This window comes from Mauremys reevesii, linkage group 15, assembly GCF_016161935.1.
Source record: "Mauremys reevesii isolate NIE-2019 linkage group 15, ASM1616193v1, whole genome shotgun sequence".
NCBI lineage: Eukaryota > Metazoa > Chordata > Testudines > Geoemydidae > Mauremys > Mauremys reevesii.
In genome coordinates, this window is record NC_052637.1 from 26619819 (window position 1) to 26635415 (window position 15597).

The following is a 15597-nucleotide window of genomic DNA, read 5'->3' on the forward strand; positions in this document are numbered from 1 at the left end:
TTATTCAGGGTCCTGTGTATCCCACAATTTAGCAGTTGTGGAATTCACCCCATTGCTGCAGAATTGTGCTCTAGAATCTCAGCTTTCATTAAAATATGAAATCATTTCTAGACCTTGTGGTTGCAGAAAGAACCTCAAATATGAATCAAAACATATGTTATAGCTGTCTCTCTGCCCTGCTGGGAACTGCATGTAGCTGTCTCTTGTTCTGCAGATTTAATTGGATTTACAGTCCATGTCTCTGATGCTATTTTGTGAAGCCAGGTAGCAAGGTATTGGGGGTGGGGGAGAGAGATGGAATCCAGCTTGTTGCCAGGGAATGGGGTAGACAGAAATGTGGGCTGATGAGCTAGGCAGCCTGAAAAAGAGTGCAGTAGCTGAGGCCTGGGGAAATAAGATGGCTACAAACTTCCTTATTCCATGGTGCACTTGGGAGGGAAGGAGGTTCTGCGCTGGGAGCCAAAGCCTGGGGAGTGGAGCTGGGCCATTTGGAGAGCATAATGAAAAACCTGTTGTCCAAATCAAGATAAAAAATAATGATCAACAAATGTTTCCCAATGAGTATTTTCAACTTTGATCCATAGCTGGCTGTTTCGGGGGTGGAGGGCATGGAAAGGAAGATGGGTTTTGTGGCAGTAGAATAAATTAATGCAACTGTGGAATTGAATGTAATGTCCTGGGGGGGTTTCTCAGTTCCAATCTATTCCAGCCTCTCCATCACATCTTGGAACATACACTAACCTTGTTCTGTATTTAAATACAGTATGTTCACTAGTTTATGGCAGAGGATGTAAAAGTATCTGGCATCACCTACAGTAACACATTGATGTCTCATAGAATGTGTCTGAACGTTAAATAAAGATGCTAAAACAAGGAAGTCAGGGACTCCTTGTAGGTATGAGCTATCATCCTAAATTTTTCCAGATTATATTTGAACCAGATTGAGATATATTGTGGAGTCAGTAGCTCCTTTGTTTTGTCATCATCCCACGAAATATGTTGCTTTCTTTGGTACTAAGTTTAGGTAGAAATAGAAATGGTATTTGGATTGTCTTTCGGAAGAAGACAGCCTTCACGTCAACTGTAGATCTAGCTTTATATTGTGCCCAGGATCCCACACGTGGAATTATTTCTTAGTTCCTCCTTTGTCCCTTTTTGTAAAAAAAAAAAAAAAAAAATAATTAGGTGAAAGGAAGGATCTGAGGGCTTGGAAAATAATTCACAGAACAGTAGATAATGGGGCATCCCACTGAACCTCTTGCATTTTACATAAATATTCCCACTTATGCTATAGTAACAACACTTAGCATTTATATAGCATGTTCCAAGCACTGTACAATCATCCTCACAGCACCGCATTTTGAGGAAGTATTTTATTATTGACTCTGCAGGGAACAGAACATTGAGTTCATTATCAATGAATGCCAACTCTGCTCGTGTAAAGCTAATTCTTTCATTACTGTATCAGCTATCATTGTGTTGTGGATCTGTATTTTATGTTGATGTAACAATTGAATTGGGCACAGTTTTAAATAGCGTTAGGTACATATATTCCCTTTGAATTGGCTAAGGGAGCATTAATTGGATTACTGATTTATCTGAGGACAAGGGACTCTTCTCAGCATAAAGGATAATTGCAGTATGTGAAATCATGTCTTGATTGGCAGCTATTAGAGAAACTGTTTGGCTGTGGGCTGCTTCAGACCTTGAATGCTGGGGCGGCTCTTGCTTTCCAGCAGATTGGTAACAGATTGCTTCACTTGAAAGAAGCAAGGGTAAATGTCCCTTATCCAAGTGCTGCTAGCTTTAGTGAATGGTTTGCAAAGAATTGCATTAAGTTGGTGCCCTCATTGTCCTGCCATAGAGTGATTTTATTCCTAACCTCTGGGGTTCTCAGAGTCCTCAGCCCCCATCTTCCTTTGGGTTTGGGTTTTCTGGTCTCCTGACTGCAGGCCTGATCCTAGGACACATGATCCTCACACTGGTCCCTTAACCCAGAGAGCGCCACTGAAATGCAGTCTTATTTATTTTCACCACAGACTTATTTTTTTCCCCAGTGGACTGAGATTTTGGGTCATCTGCCTTCATGATGCTTGCTGAAGCTTTACTCCATCCTCTTTCATGTCAGTAGAGGGGAGGCCTTTGGACACAAGTTCTTTAACTCTCACTTTCTCTTATGCATTTTTTCCTCTACTGTTGCCCTGTCTTTTTTTGCTCCATCTCACTTAATGCTTGTGCTTGCATTTCCCACACCATTAGTCAAAAAGCTCTCAGCTGTTAGGCCAGATTATGATGTGTTGTGTCTGATGTTGGTGATGTCGAGACAAAAGTGTCTTATCTCATTAGAGCCTTTCATCCTCCGCTCTTTTCCTGATGGTTTAGAGACTTCTTTACATTTTATTTCATCTAGCTGTTCTCTCCGCCTACCAAAAAAACTGCACACATGTTGAACTGGATTTGAATTAGCCTGCTTCTTAAATTTTCTTAGGGCTTATAAAGTGTGTTGGATGACTCTCTGTCCAGTTGCACATATTTTTCTTTGGATAGTTGTTAACTTTTAAATCTTTCAAATCTTTCATATAAACCCTTTTCCTCCCTTTTAATTTTGTAGACCTCTTTTTAGCCAAACTGATCTCTCCACAGTTTGCAATTGTCCTCCTGATTTGAGTTGCTTCCTATTAAGATGTAGACTCTATTCCAGCTCTCTTAACTTTCTATACCCTTTCATTGTTTTTTCACAGCTAGACACACCGGATATTGCCTGCCATGCCTTTTAGTTTAGGAGTCATTGAGGTTCAGGGTATTTTTTTGGCTGGACACGATATCATGACTTAATGTACTAAACTCAAAGAACCGGTGTTCTCTGGCCTGTCAGTTTCTCCTCCCTTTATGTCTGTTATTCTTTTCCCCTCTGTTGACAAATTTTAAGCGTAAGACACTATTTTCTCCTTGACTTTTCCACCCTCACACGTTAGGAAATTCCCAGCAAACTTCTGAATTGCTGAAGTCACCAAGTTAAGGTGCTAAGCTTTTTCTCCTGTCTCCTTCAGTAATGATTCATGGATAAATATTCATAGATTTTAAGGCTGGCAGGGACAATTACAATAATTTTGCCTGACCTCCTGCACGACACAGACCAGAGAACCTCACCCACTTATGTGCTGCTTCTGAACCATGATTAATCTCTCTACAGACTGATGCTCAAATAGCTATACTCATCATTCTTTTATTTTATTGTCATTCTCGTTGGTATGATTGCCACTTGCCTTCATTTAGTTTTTAGTTGCTTCTCTACAAAGACAGTGACCTTTGCTTTTCTATGCTTCCCTTACACTGTGTTCCTACTTGTGTTTAATGTTCCAGTTGTGATTCATTCCTTCATGGCCCTGTAATTACTGTTCTCATGACTTCTCTCCAATGTAAATTGAACTCATCCCGTTGATTATTGGTGCTATTGGCATTTGTGTAGAAACACCAGAGAGCAGTCTCTTTTCCTCCTCCCATAGTCGCCTCTCTGTTACTCCTTGTTTAGCACAAACCCACGGGGTCAGCTGTTCAGATCCCCTTTTTGCAGGGAAAACTGTACTTCTTGGTCACAGAAAGAGGTAACAAGCGCCCACACATTCCCCAGCTCAGGGTTTCTTGCCTGGGCGAATAACAGCTTTCTCACATGCAGTATCTCCCATCCTGTTCCTGGTTCATGGCCCTGGAGTATCTGTATAACCCCTGAATTGCTGTTACCTCTTTATTTCCCAGGAATGGGGCAGGTCCTCTGCACCCTATAACACTTCTTTTCCCCATTTCTTGTCCCTTACGTTGCCTGCAGGTCACAAATTGGTTCTTCCCATATATTAAGCATCTTACTACCCCTTTGTAAGTAGCTGCCACATCTCTTTTGGCAATGTGCATCTTCCACGTCGCTTGATGTCCCGCCCAGCTATTTCCTGCTGTTGCCTGGACTATTCCTTCCCCTTGTTGATCAGAGAGAATTGGATTCTTTCACTGCTGGCTCACTGTTGTTTCCCTGGCTTGTCTGCACAAGCAGACTCTACCAGCCCTTTTTCTAGCTCTGAAAGCTGAACTGATCACCTGTGAGGTGCTTCTTAATTCTCTGCCTTGCATGGTGACAGATTTCAGAGTGGTAGCTGTGCTAGTCTGTATCAGCAAAAACAACGAGGAGTCCTTGTGGCACCTTAGAGACTAACAAATTTATTCGGGCATAAGCTTTCGTGGGCTAAAACCCAAGTGCTTTTCACTTAATGCATCTGATGAAGTGAGTTTTAACCCACAAAAGCTTATGCCCAGATAAATTTGTTAGTCTCTAAGGTGCCACAAGGACTCCTCATTTTTCCTTAATTCTCTGTAAGCGCTAAAATCGGCTTTTCTTGATACCTGTCTGCCTACACCTTTCACAACCCATCTTGGCCTTTCTGCTACCTTGCGTCCCTGACCAAAGGTGTCTCACAACAAAGTGCTGTTAGTACAGTTTCTAATATTCCTCCAAGGAACCATTTGAACCTTATTTCTTTCCTTTGGCAGGAATTAAAGCCCAGCCATAGCAGTTAGGGTATGAGTCATCTTATAAAGCTTGCAAAATTGTAGCAGGATTAAAGGAACAAAGCAAGATTTTCATGACATGAAGATTTGACCCTGACTAATCAGCAAGAAGCATTAAATTTGTATCCGATGCAAAGGTGCATCGATACCATGGCAAAATATTGGTTTAACTATGGTAACCTGTGTTCTCTGGAATCTGACTGGGAACTTCCACATGAGTTAGACTTCGTGTGCATTGTACCTGATGAACCTAATCTGCAAAAGGCCTAGGCAGCACAGTGGATGAACACTTCACCTCTTGCACCTCTTCTTTCAAGATTCAAATTGAGGTGGAGGTTGAAATGTGGAATTTGTTTTGAGAACTGAGCACGACTACATACAGTTGGGCCTGGTAATGTCTGGTTCTGCTGAGAAAGAGTTGGCGGTTGTAGAACTGATATTACTTTTCACACACAAGCACAGGAGTGTTGATGTGGAAGAGATACGGAAAATCAGGCAGGTTCTGAGCAATACCAACCTTTCCACCTAAAATCAGGAGTCTGTTTTGTTTTATTTTTCCTCTTGGGCAGCTTGTGTCCATGCAGCTTCCCTTCAGATAACCACTTTTAAATAACCATTTGTCAAAGGGGGATAAAAGGTTTGTGTGTGTGGGGAGAAAGCTGAGTTGCTGAGGCAGAGGACAGATATTTATTTGTTGACATCTGTTTAGCAGACAGTGTTCAAAGCAAGGGTCAGATGTCCCTTTTGTCACTGCTTTAAAGTGAGGAGTGAGTTTCTTTTGTCATCAGTGTTGCTGAGCACCCGCAAATCCCAGTTCAATGTTGTCTCCCCAATATGAGGATGATAGACAAAGAAACCACTAACAAGGCTTGGGGATGTGACGATGTTTACATTTGTGCTTCATTCTTTCAAGGGAAGTCCAGAATCTTCCTAGCAGGAATTCTGTGCAATGGCATAAGGGAAATTGTTCTATTATAATCACTCTTAAAAGGTGGATGGAAAGTGTTAGCAGTCGTCCTGCCATTTCTGTACAAGCTTTATCAAGGCATTCATGCTGGGTGTGTTGAGCTGAAGTGAGGTGTGACGTATCTGGATCAGAGCACTGAGATTTGTTTGGGTGTAGTGTTGCCACAGTCTTCCTCCAAGCTAACTTCCCAAGTGTAGAAAATGGTACTGAAAGGCCAATAAGCGCCTAATGTTCTCAGATAGCTTTATGCGAAAATAGCTGTGATTCAGCTTCTTTTCAGGACAGCAACTGAACAAATAGAAGCCCTGTGTATATGTATAATTGAGCCCTTATATACCTCTGGCATTCAGTCTTCTTTCCCTCTCTAAGGCAGTGCTGAGGGCTATTCATTCCCTTCCCTGCTTCTTTTCAGTCTCCTCCATCTGCCTTTCCAGGCTTCATATTGCAGCCATTATCTTCCCAGCTATGGATATCTTTCATTTTTTGGGAGCCCATCCACTGCCTTTTCATTAGCGGGACTGATCGTTTTGGATCCCCTGCATTGCTGCAAGCCCATGCTGCTTCAGGAAGCAAGAGGAAAATTGATATTTTGAATGAATGCTTAAGGTAAATTGAAGTTGAGAAGCAAAGGAGTTTTTTAAATTAAACCTACTTATTCAGCTATGTGTCCTGCCATTCCTGGTTATAAAATTTCCTGGTTTTGTCTATAAAAATGCTTACAACCATTACAGAGCTTCTGTAGCAACTCCGCAGTTATGGCTGTACCTTAGATTGTTGCACAGAAGTTGAGGCCTTAAATAAGACTTTTACACTGAAGTTTGAATAAAGCTTATTGCAGGAGCTCTCCTTGGCTGACTTTTGATGTAGGATGACTTGTCTACATTAGTCTTCTAAATGCTTTTGGGGGCGCTACAAGGTTGGAGAGATCTGTGCACTCCATGCCGTGTCCATTTTAATAACTTGATAATGTATGCACTTTAAAAGACTGATTAAAACACATGGATGGATGGGGGAAGAGGGATATTTCCTCATTGTGGGGGCTGAAGCAGAATCCATTGAGATTCCCCTATTTCAACCCCGAGCATTCAAAGACTCCTGGTTGCAGCAACACTTTCTGGCTAAGAGGCTGCATGTGGCTACTTGCGATGTCCTTGCCAAGCATGGTCCTAGAGGAATGGTGAGTGAAAAACCTTGCCATGAGGCTGGAGGTGAACCTGCAGCTGCATTGTTAGCTTAGACTGGTCAGCAGTCTTGTGTATCCATATCCTGTGCTGCCACTAGATAGCCCAGTCATCTGTGTATGGCATCTTTGTACTTCAAATAACATGTAAAGATAAAAATGTGGACTCTTGCCTAATGAAGAAGGGCCATGAGAGCACTAGAACACATCCTGCTGGAAAGATGGAGTTTGCATTGTGTATGGACAGATCATCTAGTGGTATGATCATAGAATATTAGGGTTGGAAGGGACCTTAGGAGGTCATCTAGTCCAATCCCCTGCTCAAAGCAGGACCAATCCCCAGACAGATTTTTACCCCAGTTCCCTATAGGGCCCCCTCAAGGATTGAACTCACAACCCTGGGTTTAGCAGGCCAGTGCTCAACCACTGAGCTATTCCTCCCCCCAAAACTATCATTGCCTGTGACCTATCCAAACAACTTGAGTGATCACAGGTCCTGTTAAACAGGTAGCAAAGAGGCCATGTATGTATCACTTTGAGAAGGGCAGGATTCCATGGTGAGAATATTTAAGAATGTACACCTCAAAGGATGTCATCTCATTTAACTATCTCTTGCCAGTTGGACCCCTGCCTACACTGAAAATTACATTAGTTGAGTCAGTTTTTAAATCAGGTTCAGCTAAATGTATTCTGATTTAGACGTAAATCTTGATTTTAAAATTGCCAGCGGAGAATCCACAATGATCCTTGATAAGTTGTTCCAATGGTTAATTATCCTCACTGTTAAAAATTTAAATCTTATTTCTGGTTCGATTTTTGTCTAGCTTTAGCTCCCAGCCATTGGATAGTATAATATCTTTCTCTGCTAGACTGAAGAGTCCATTATCAAATATTTTATTCCCCATATACATATAGACTGTTCAAGTCATCCTTTTAATTTCTCTTTAAGCTTAACTAGATAAAGCTCTTTGAGCCTAGCATTATGAGGCATCTTTTTTAATCCTTTAATCATTCTCATGGCTCTTTGCTGAACTCTCTCCAATTTATTAACATCCTTCTTGAATTGTGGGCACCAGAACTGGACACACTATTCCAGCACTGGTTACACCAGTATCAAATATAGAGGTAAAATAACCTCTCTACTGCTACTTGAGATTTCCTGGTTTATGAATCCTAGGATTACATTAGCCCTCTTGGCCACAGCATCACACTGGTAACTTGTGTTCAGCTGATTATCCACCATGACTTGCAAATCTTTTTTCAGTCACTGCTTCCCAGGATAGAGTCCCCCATCTAGTAAGTGTGTCCTACATTCTTCGTTCTTAGACGTGAACATTTATATTTAGCCATATTAAAACGCACATTGTTTACTTGTGCCTGTTTTACCAAGTGACCTAGATCAAGCTGCATCAGTGACCTGTCCTCTTCAGTATTTACCACTCCCCCAATTTTTATGTCATCTGCAACTGTTATCAGTGATGAATTTTTCTTCCAGGTCATTGATAAAAATACTAAATAGTGTAAGGCCAAGAACCGATCTCTGCCAGGACCCCACTAGAAACATAGCCATTAAATGGTGATTCCTTGTTTATAATTACATTTTGAGACTTACCAGTTAGTCATCTTTTAGTCCATTTAATGTGTGCCATGTTAATTTTATATCATTCTGTTTTTTAATCAAAATGTCATGTGGTTCCAAGTCAGGTACCTTTCAGAAGTCTGAATAAATGACATCACCATTAATATTTATCAACCAAACTTGTAGTCTCAAACAAAAAAATAGATCCTGTCAAACTAACTTGATACTATTTTCTATAAACCCATGTTGAATGGCATTAATTATGTTACTCTTTTTTAATTCTTTATTAATCGAGTACCATGTCAGCTGCCCCATTACTTTGTCTGGGATTGATGTCAGACTGACAGGCTTGTAATTATCTGGGTCATCCCATTTACCCTTTTTAAATATTGGCACAACATTGGCTTCTTTCAGTCTTCTAGAACTTCCCCGGTTCTCCAAGACTTCTTGAAAATCAACATTAATGGTCTGTGAGCACCTCAGCTACCTCTTTTAAAACTCTTGGGTGCAAGTTATCTGGACCTGCTGATTTAAAAATGTCTAACTTTAGAAGCTGCTGTTTAAAATTTTCCTGAGATACTAGTGGATTGGCAACAGTTGATGAGACTGCATTATCTGTTTTGAGTTTCTGATGGCTTGACTCAGACTGAGGAAATAGATTGAATTTTCAGGATTGGGGAGAAAAATTGTAGTTACCTTCTAGATCTTCATTTTTAATAACTAAAATGTTAGAAATGCAATAGTTACCATTGGCTCTAGGAGGATTTAGCTTTTTGGTGTCACATCAATAACTGCTGTCTTAAACATACTTTCTTTGTTTAATTTTACAATATTATCAATGTGAGTAAGGCACAGGATAGGCTCCTGGGAAATAAAATTTGCTGTTGTTTTGGGGGGAGGGAAAAGAAAAGGTTTAACTGAAGAAAAGGTATGGAGAGGATAGGTACCAATGCTTCTCTATCTAGGTACATATGGCCCATATCACTGATATCTGAGTGCCTCACAAACATTAATGAATTCATATTCTCAATGCCACTGTGAGTAAGAGGAGGGTTTGAGGCACAGAGAGACTGATTTGCCCAAGATCGTGCAAGAAGTCTGTGGCAAGACCAGGTTTGAACTCAAATCTCAGTGCCTTCTTTTTCATTTAGATACCAAAGTGATAGGAGCCTTAGAAAGACCTACAAGAGAATAGCTGTTAACATTGTGTATCAATCTGACTGTTGAGGAACAAATAATTCTGTTTGAAGAGTGAGGGAAACAGCATTCAATTAGGCTAGTTTGTTAGAAAGATGATTTAAAATAATGACAAGCTTTTCCATGCTTATCAGTTTGGTTTTTTTCCACCCTTTTACTTCTGTCTCCTTTCCCAGGCTTCAATCTTGGATTTGCATTCTGGAGCTCTTTCAGTGGGGAAGCATTTTGTTAATCTGTACAGGTAAAGTGGGACAATGATTTACTCTCTCGCCTTTTAGCCTCCTACAGCTTGGGTGTTCTACCGTCTCACAGTGCATAAGGACTCATGTACTAGGGATTTGATAGATTGTCAGTAGTTTCTTGGACCCCGTGAAAGCTTGTGTGGCACCAAATCTGACATTAATTGTTATTGAACTGGGCTCTTAGGAAGCTATTAGTAATTTCAGTTGTAAGATTTACCTTTGTGTAATACTGGATAGCAAATGACTTTTGTGCAGTTCAAAGTCCATAGCTATATCAACAGTAGGAGAAACACAGGGTTTTGCACCAACCTTTTAAAAGGGGGAAATCCACAGTCTTATTTTAAAGGATATTTTCTTTGCCTGGTAAATCCTATCAATATTTATTGAGTTTGGGTCTCTTATTATTTTAATAACATCTTAGAACAACACTTTGGGAGCTGTGCATCTCTTTAATCATCACATTCAAACAGTGGGAAGGTTTGGGGGGCTTTTGTATCAAGTTTAAGTTATTGATTATTTGTGGAAAAGATGAAGCATGGATGGGAGGTGAGAAAATGCAGATTGGTAATGTCAAACAATCGGGTTTCTAATCCCTCTTCTTAGACTCTCTCTTGTTTTTGTAGATACTTTGGGGATAAAATCCAAGAAGTCTTTACAGAAGAGGATTTCCAATTATACCGGTAAAGTCATTCAGTAATTGGAGAATGAACCAAAAACATAACTTCATTTTTTTTTCTGAGTTGCCCCTTTGAGATGCCATGTTAACAGAAGGTTCTCAATTCCACAAGATTTCCTACCTCTCCCACGCTAACACTGAAAAACTCCTGTCCCAGATAGGCCCATCCAGCTGATCCACTAATGCAACCAGAAAGGAAGGTGCTTTACCTGAATCCAGAGGCTGGAGAGACAGCACTAAGGCACATTGATGGAGGTCTAAGGCATTTTAGCTCTAGGCCCTGTTTCATGAGTGTTTTAGGATATATATTGTAATAAAAATTGAAGGGAGTCCTGTCCTGTTGCATTGTTTGGGACAGAGCTTCAAATAATGATGAGGGGGTAGGTCAAGACACTGAAATAGTTAAGGGGCAAAAGGCTCTTCTGGAGTGTTCTGGTTGTCTGGTTAGAAAAGTAATACTCTTTTTTACAGGGCCAGAATATGGAATATTGCTGCAAAGGAACATGCCTTGTGGTGGTGATGTTTAATCTTTTATACAGATTGACTCACTGACATGACGTGCACAGCATGTTTTAATAAGTTTCCTATCTCTGAAGACATGTATAGCCAACGTTTAAGAACAAGCCTTATTACTTCTTTGCTGAATGGACATAGTAAATAAATTCTGATTTTCATGGAATTTTGTGTAACTGTAGATCTTGACATGAACTGCAGAGCAGACTTGGTTTGAAAATTTTGTATTCCAAGTTTATTTAATTTTATCTTGTAACTCTCAGTATATTTCTGTTGCCGTTATGGAGGAATATGAGCTCCCTCTAGTGGCTAAAGTATTATTGTTAAGTAGAGCTGGATTAAATTTTTTTTTTCAGGTGAAACTTTTTTGCAGAAAAATGCAGATTTGGGTCGACTGTAGCACTTTGCAAATTTGTTGTGGATTCACCAAATTGTTACATCAAATAAATGAAAAATTGCCCAAAAAATTTAAACATTTAGTTTTGACATTTTTGAAATGAAACATTTTCAGTTTTTGAATTTGCAATGACTTTGTTTAAAAATTTCATTGTTTTATTTTAAAAAAAATCACCTAAAAATACTTGAAATGGAAACAAAATGTTTTATTTTGGGTTGAACAAAACATTGTGTTTGACTCAAGACAAACTTTAAAAAATATATATATTTCACTGTCTGTATGGGAAAAAAATCAATTCTTTGTACAGCTCTGTCATTAAGTTCCTATGGATGCTGATCAAAGTTTGTTTTGCCTTGTGAATGAACTGTCTGTTGGAGTTGGATTGGAGTTGTATTACTCTGGTAGTTTTGCCTGATTTAACTTGACCACTTTAAATGGCTAATCTTTGTCTAACTTGGCCTTTCTAGATACCATCATCTTAAAGATGAGCTATGATGTTTTTATATATGAAAACTATTTTAGATTTTATCTAATCCTATCTATGTATATACCTCCCAACCCCTGTCACCATATTAGTAGAATTTAGAAATAACCATAATTCTCTCTTTTTCCTTCCCAGCCTGTAGAAATAATCTGATTAATTTATGGGGTTTCTTTTTATGTATTTCCCTATTTGAATCAAACCGGAATTTATAAGAATTGTATAAGTACTTCACATTTCTGCCCCTCCCACTTGGGGATTAAAGCAGCAGCTAGTGATTATGGACTCCTTAGTCAGTATAGAGAATGTTTCAACCTCCCAGAGACAAGTCACAAACAAAATTTAGTATTAAATGCTTTTGTTCCTCTTTAACCATGACTCCAGTAGCAAATATCTTTAATGGATTGTTGTATGCTATCTTGAGGAGCATTTAACTTTATTACTTCCATTTACCTGTCCAGGCCTGTTTAAAAATACACTCTGGAGAGCACTAACTAAATAAAATGCACATCTGAGTGTTCCTGATGACAACAATAACAAACAAGAGCAGACATTCTGAGCCAGAAGGCTGGTTTCTAAACTGTCTGTGTCAAAATAGCTGCTGCTTCAGAATGAATTATAATTTCTGTGCCTTCATGCTTTATCCTCTAGCTCCCAAGATAGTAATTCTTCTTGTTTGACCCTTTCTGTCTGTATCTTTATCCAGAATGGAGACCTTGGAATATGCATCCTTGGTTTAAAAGCTGCTCCCCGTCCATGGCATTAGAAGAAAATTACACCATCAGGGCTTGTGTGTTTGAAAAACTTGTCAGAGTGTAGATGTGCAAAGAATTGAGTGAAAGCCAAAGAGTATTTATTACCTTGCCCATTGTCATGCTGTCGGGAGTGGCTAACGACGGAGAGTGCCAACCTCAGGGCAGACTGTCAAAAGCAGGGCAGACACCCCCAGCTGGTGGTATGTTCTATAATTGGATTTCACCAACCCATAACAAATGTGAACTTCTAGATCATTGTAACAGTCTTACCATGAAGTCACAGACCGTGACCTTGGGCTCTCCAGTCTATCTTGCCACCCAGGCAAGCTGGACTTAGTGATAAATGGTCACATATACCAGAAATCACAGAATATTTAGGTGCCTTCCAGTCCCAAGAGACCAGCCACTTATCCCAGATCAATTTGTACCTTAGATCTTACACCAAAGACTACACTTGTAGCCAGTCCTGTAATAAATTAACTAAAGTTTTTTTAACTAGGATATAGAAATGAGTTATTTTACAGATTCAAGGAAGCAAGCATACATGCACACATGAATTTCAGTCTGTGATTCAGAATGTGACAGAGGGTATGGCTACACTTACAAATCTGCAGCGCTGGTAGTTGCAGCGCTGGTCGTCCAGCTGTGCAGGGCCAGCGCTGGTGTGTGGCCACACTCACAGCTACCAGCGCTGGTGTGTGGCCACATTTGCAGCGCTGTTGGGAGTGATGCATTATGGGCAGCTATCCCAGCGTTCAAGTGGCAGCAACGTGCTTTTCAAAAGAGGGGGGTGGGGTGGGGCGTAGTGTGACAGGGAGCGGGCGAGAGAGAGTGGATTTTTGGAGCCAACACTGTGTGTTACCTTCCTGCCTTGAAAAATCAGAACATGTTCCCAATCCCTTACCCTTAACTCTTAACTGCAAACAGCCTGCAGCCAACGGACTCCCTCTCTCCCCTCTGCCCCGTTTCTGTCAAGCAAACACTCACTCCCTGCCTGCCTCATTATCTCATTTGATTGTTCACAGATTGATCACAGCAAACAGGAGCTGTGTTTGTAGATAAGCAGCTCCGGGATCAACGAAGCTACGGAGCTCGAAACAAAGAGAGGCTGCATAACAAAACAAAGAGAGTAATTTATAAAAACATTCTGGGATATCTGCTAATAACCTGGAGGCCAATAACAGCGCTGGTGTGTGGCCACACTTGATGACCAGCGCTGCAATCTTTATTCCCCATGCTGAGCCAGGTGTACGGCCAGCGCTGCAGCCAGGGAGTTGCAGCGCTGGATGTGCCCTGCAGGTGTGGACACTTACTAATTGCAGCACTGGAAAGCCTCCACCAGCGCTGCAACTCGTAAGTGTAGCCATACCCAGAGATGTGGTAATCTGTCCGCATTGAATGTCTTTTTAGGGCATAATCCAGGTCGACCCTGGGGAATCTCTGCTTTTTATTTCTGAGCTCCAGCCCTTGTGAGAGTCCAAACAACAAAGAGATGAAAAATCTTCATGTCAACTATTTTTATTTCCCTCTTCCAGCATTCAGTTTGATGGGAAGAGGCCTTCAGCACATACTTCTCCATGATGCCAGTGCTGTAGGCTCCAAACTTACGAAGGGGGTTAATTTGAAGTCTTTTTATTCTTAGACTCTAGCCTCACTATTGGTTTTTCCCATCTCTTCTGACAAAGTATTATGCCCCATTGTTCCTCTAATTTAGTACAGAGTAAATTTCACTACCGCCTTTCCTGTAACTGTGCCACAACGCTTTTCTTCCCTAAGTTTGTCCTGTTCTTCCCTAAATTTGTCATATGTATTTCCGCATCATCCATGACTTGTTATGTGAAAATACACAGGGTTGCTGTCAACAGAAATTATGGGGAGCTTTCTACTTTTCTTTCTGCTATTGACTTGGTTTCACGCTCATCAGATGTCATCTGTGCTAGCAAAGCTATTTCCATTGTGTCCGATCAAAGTGGGAATACATCCTGAGCAATTGCAATGATGAAGTAGAGGCAAGATACAATGATTTTCATTTTGGAAAATTCAAGGATTTGTTTGCACGGACAAGAGTTTTTTAAATAGAGCTGCAATATAGTATGGTTGTAGATAGAAAAGGCTCTTTAGTGTCTTAATATATATCTAGAGAAGTGGCATTTGTATGACTCTAGAGAACATCTGCACCTGTAAAAGGGGATATCTCAGATTCATGGCACTTGGGTAGACAATTGATTCCAGCACACACAAAGTTAATTTACTATCACAAAGTGAGAGAGTGAATAGAAGATTGTTTTTGTGGGAAGAAGATCAGAATGTTGCTGTCTGGTAAATATTCAGTTACAAATCTGCTGTGGATAGATGATGGAGGCTTCCTGAGTGTAGTGTATATGTAGGAGAGGAGGGGAGACATAGGGCTGTTTAAAGCACTCAGCAAAACATGCTGCCTGCTCTGCATAAATGTCCTGTCCTAGAATATCAGCCCCATAGATGAATTCTTTTGTCCACCAGTATTACATACAAAGTGAGATCTCCATCATATTTACTTGTCTTTAATATAGTAATGCAGGGCATTCAAATCATATAAAATAAACATGCAGCCTGTTGCCTTTTTTTTTCTGGGAGCACAAAGTAGGCTTCTTATGTTTCCCAATATGTATCATAACTTATTCTGGATTGCAACAGTTTGACAAGCTTAGAAATCCTGACCTATTAATTAAATGTTATGAGGATTCACATCTTTGCAGATTTTTGGACTGGTCCCATGTTTATGGGAAGTACATATTAAACACAAACTAAGTTTCAAATTAACTTTTGTAGTCTGACTTAACTCTGAATTTCCTGTTTGTAGGTTTAGGGATACTTTTATCCTCATCTAGCACATATCATAACTTGCAAAGTACATTCTCAGACCCCCGCAAAGTACACATGGGTAGAAGGAGACATAAGGACTTGCTTTTTGAAATATGTTTCCAGAATCTCTCTGCCTTATCAGCTCTCCATCTCATTTTACTTACCACAAGGAAACATATTTTATTCCCCTTGGCCTACCTTTTAATTTT

General features: G+C 40.2%; 1 protein-coding gene across 5 annotated transcripts in view; it reads left to right on the top strand.

Annotated features, from left to right (window-relative positions):
- Positions 1-15597, top strand: part of OGFOD3 (2-oxoglutarate and iron dependent oxygenase domain containing 3) — an 88211-nt gene that overhangs the window by 17284 nt on the left and 55330 nt on the right. For 4 of the 5 annotated variants that reach the window (XM_039501048.1, XM_039501044.1, XM_039501046.1 and 1 more), the window contains exons 5-6: positions 9657-9721; positions 10346-10402. The exons of the other annotated variant lie outside the window; for it this stretch is intronic. In XM_039501048.1, coding sequence (XP_039356982.1) covers positions 9657-9721; positions 10346-10402 — 122 coding nt within the window. The remainder of the gene's footprint in view (positions 1-9656; positions 9722-10345; positions 10403-15597) is intronic. 5 annotated transcript variants of the gene reach the window in all.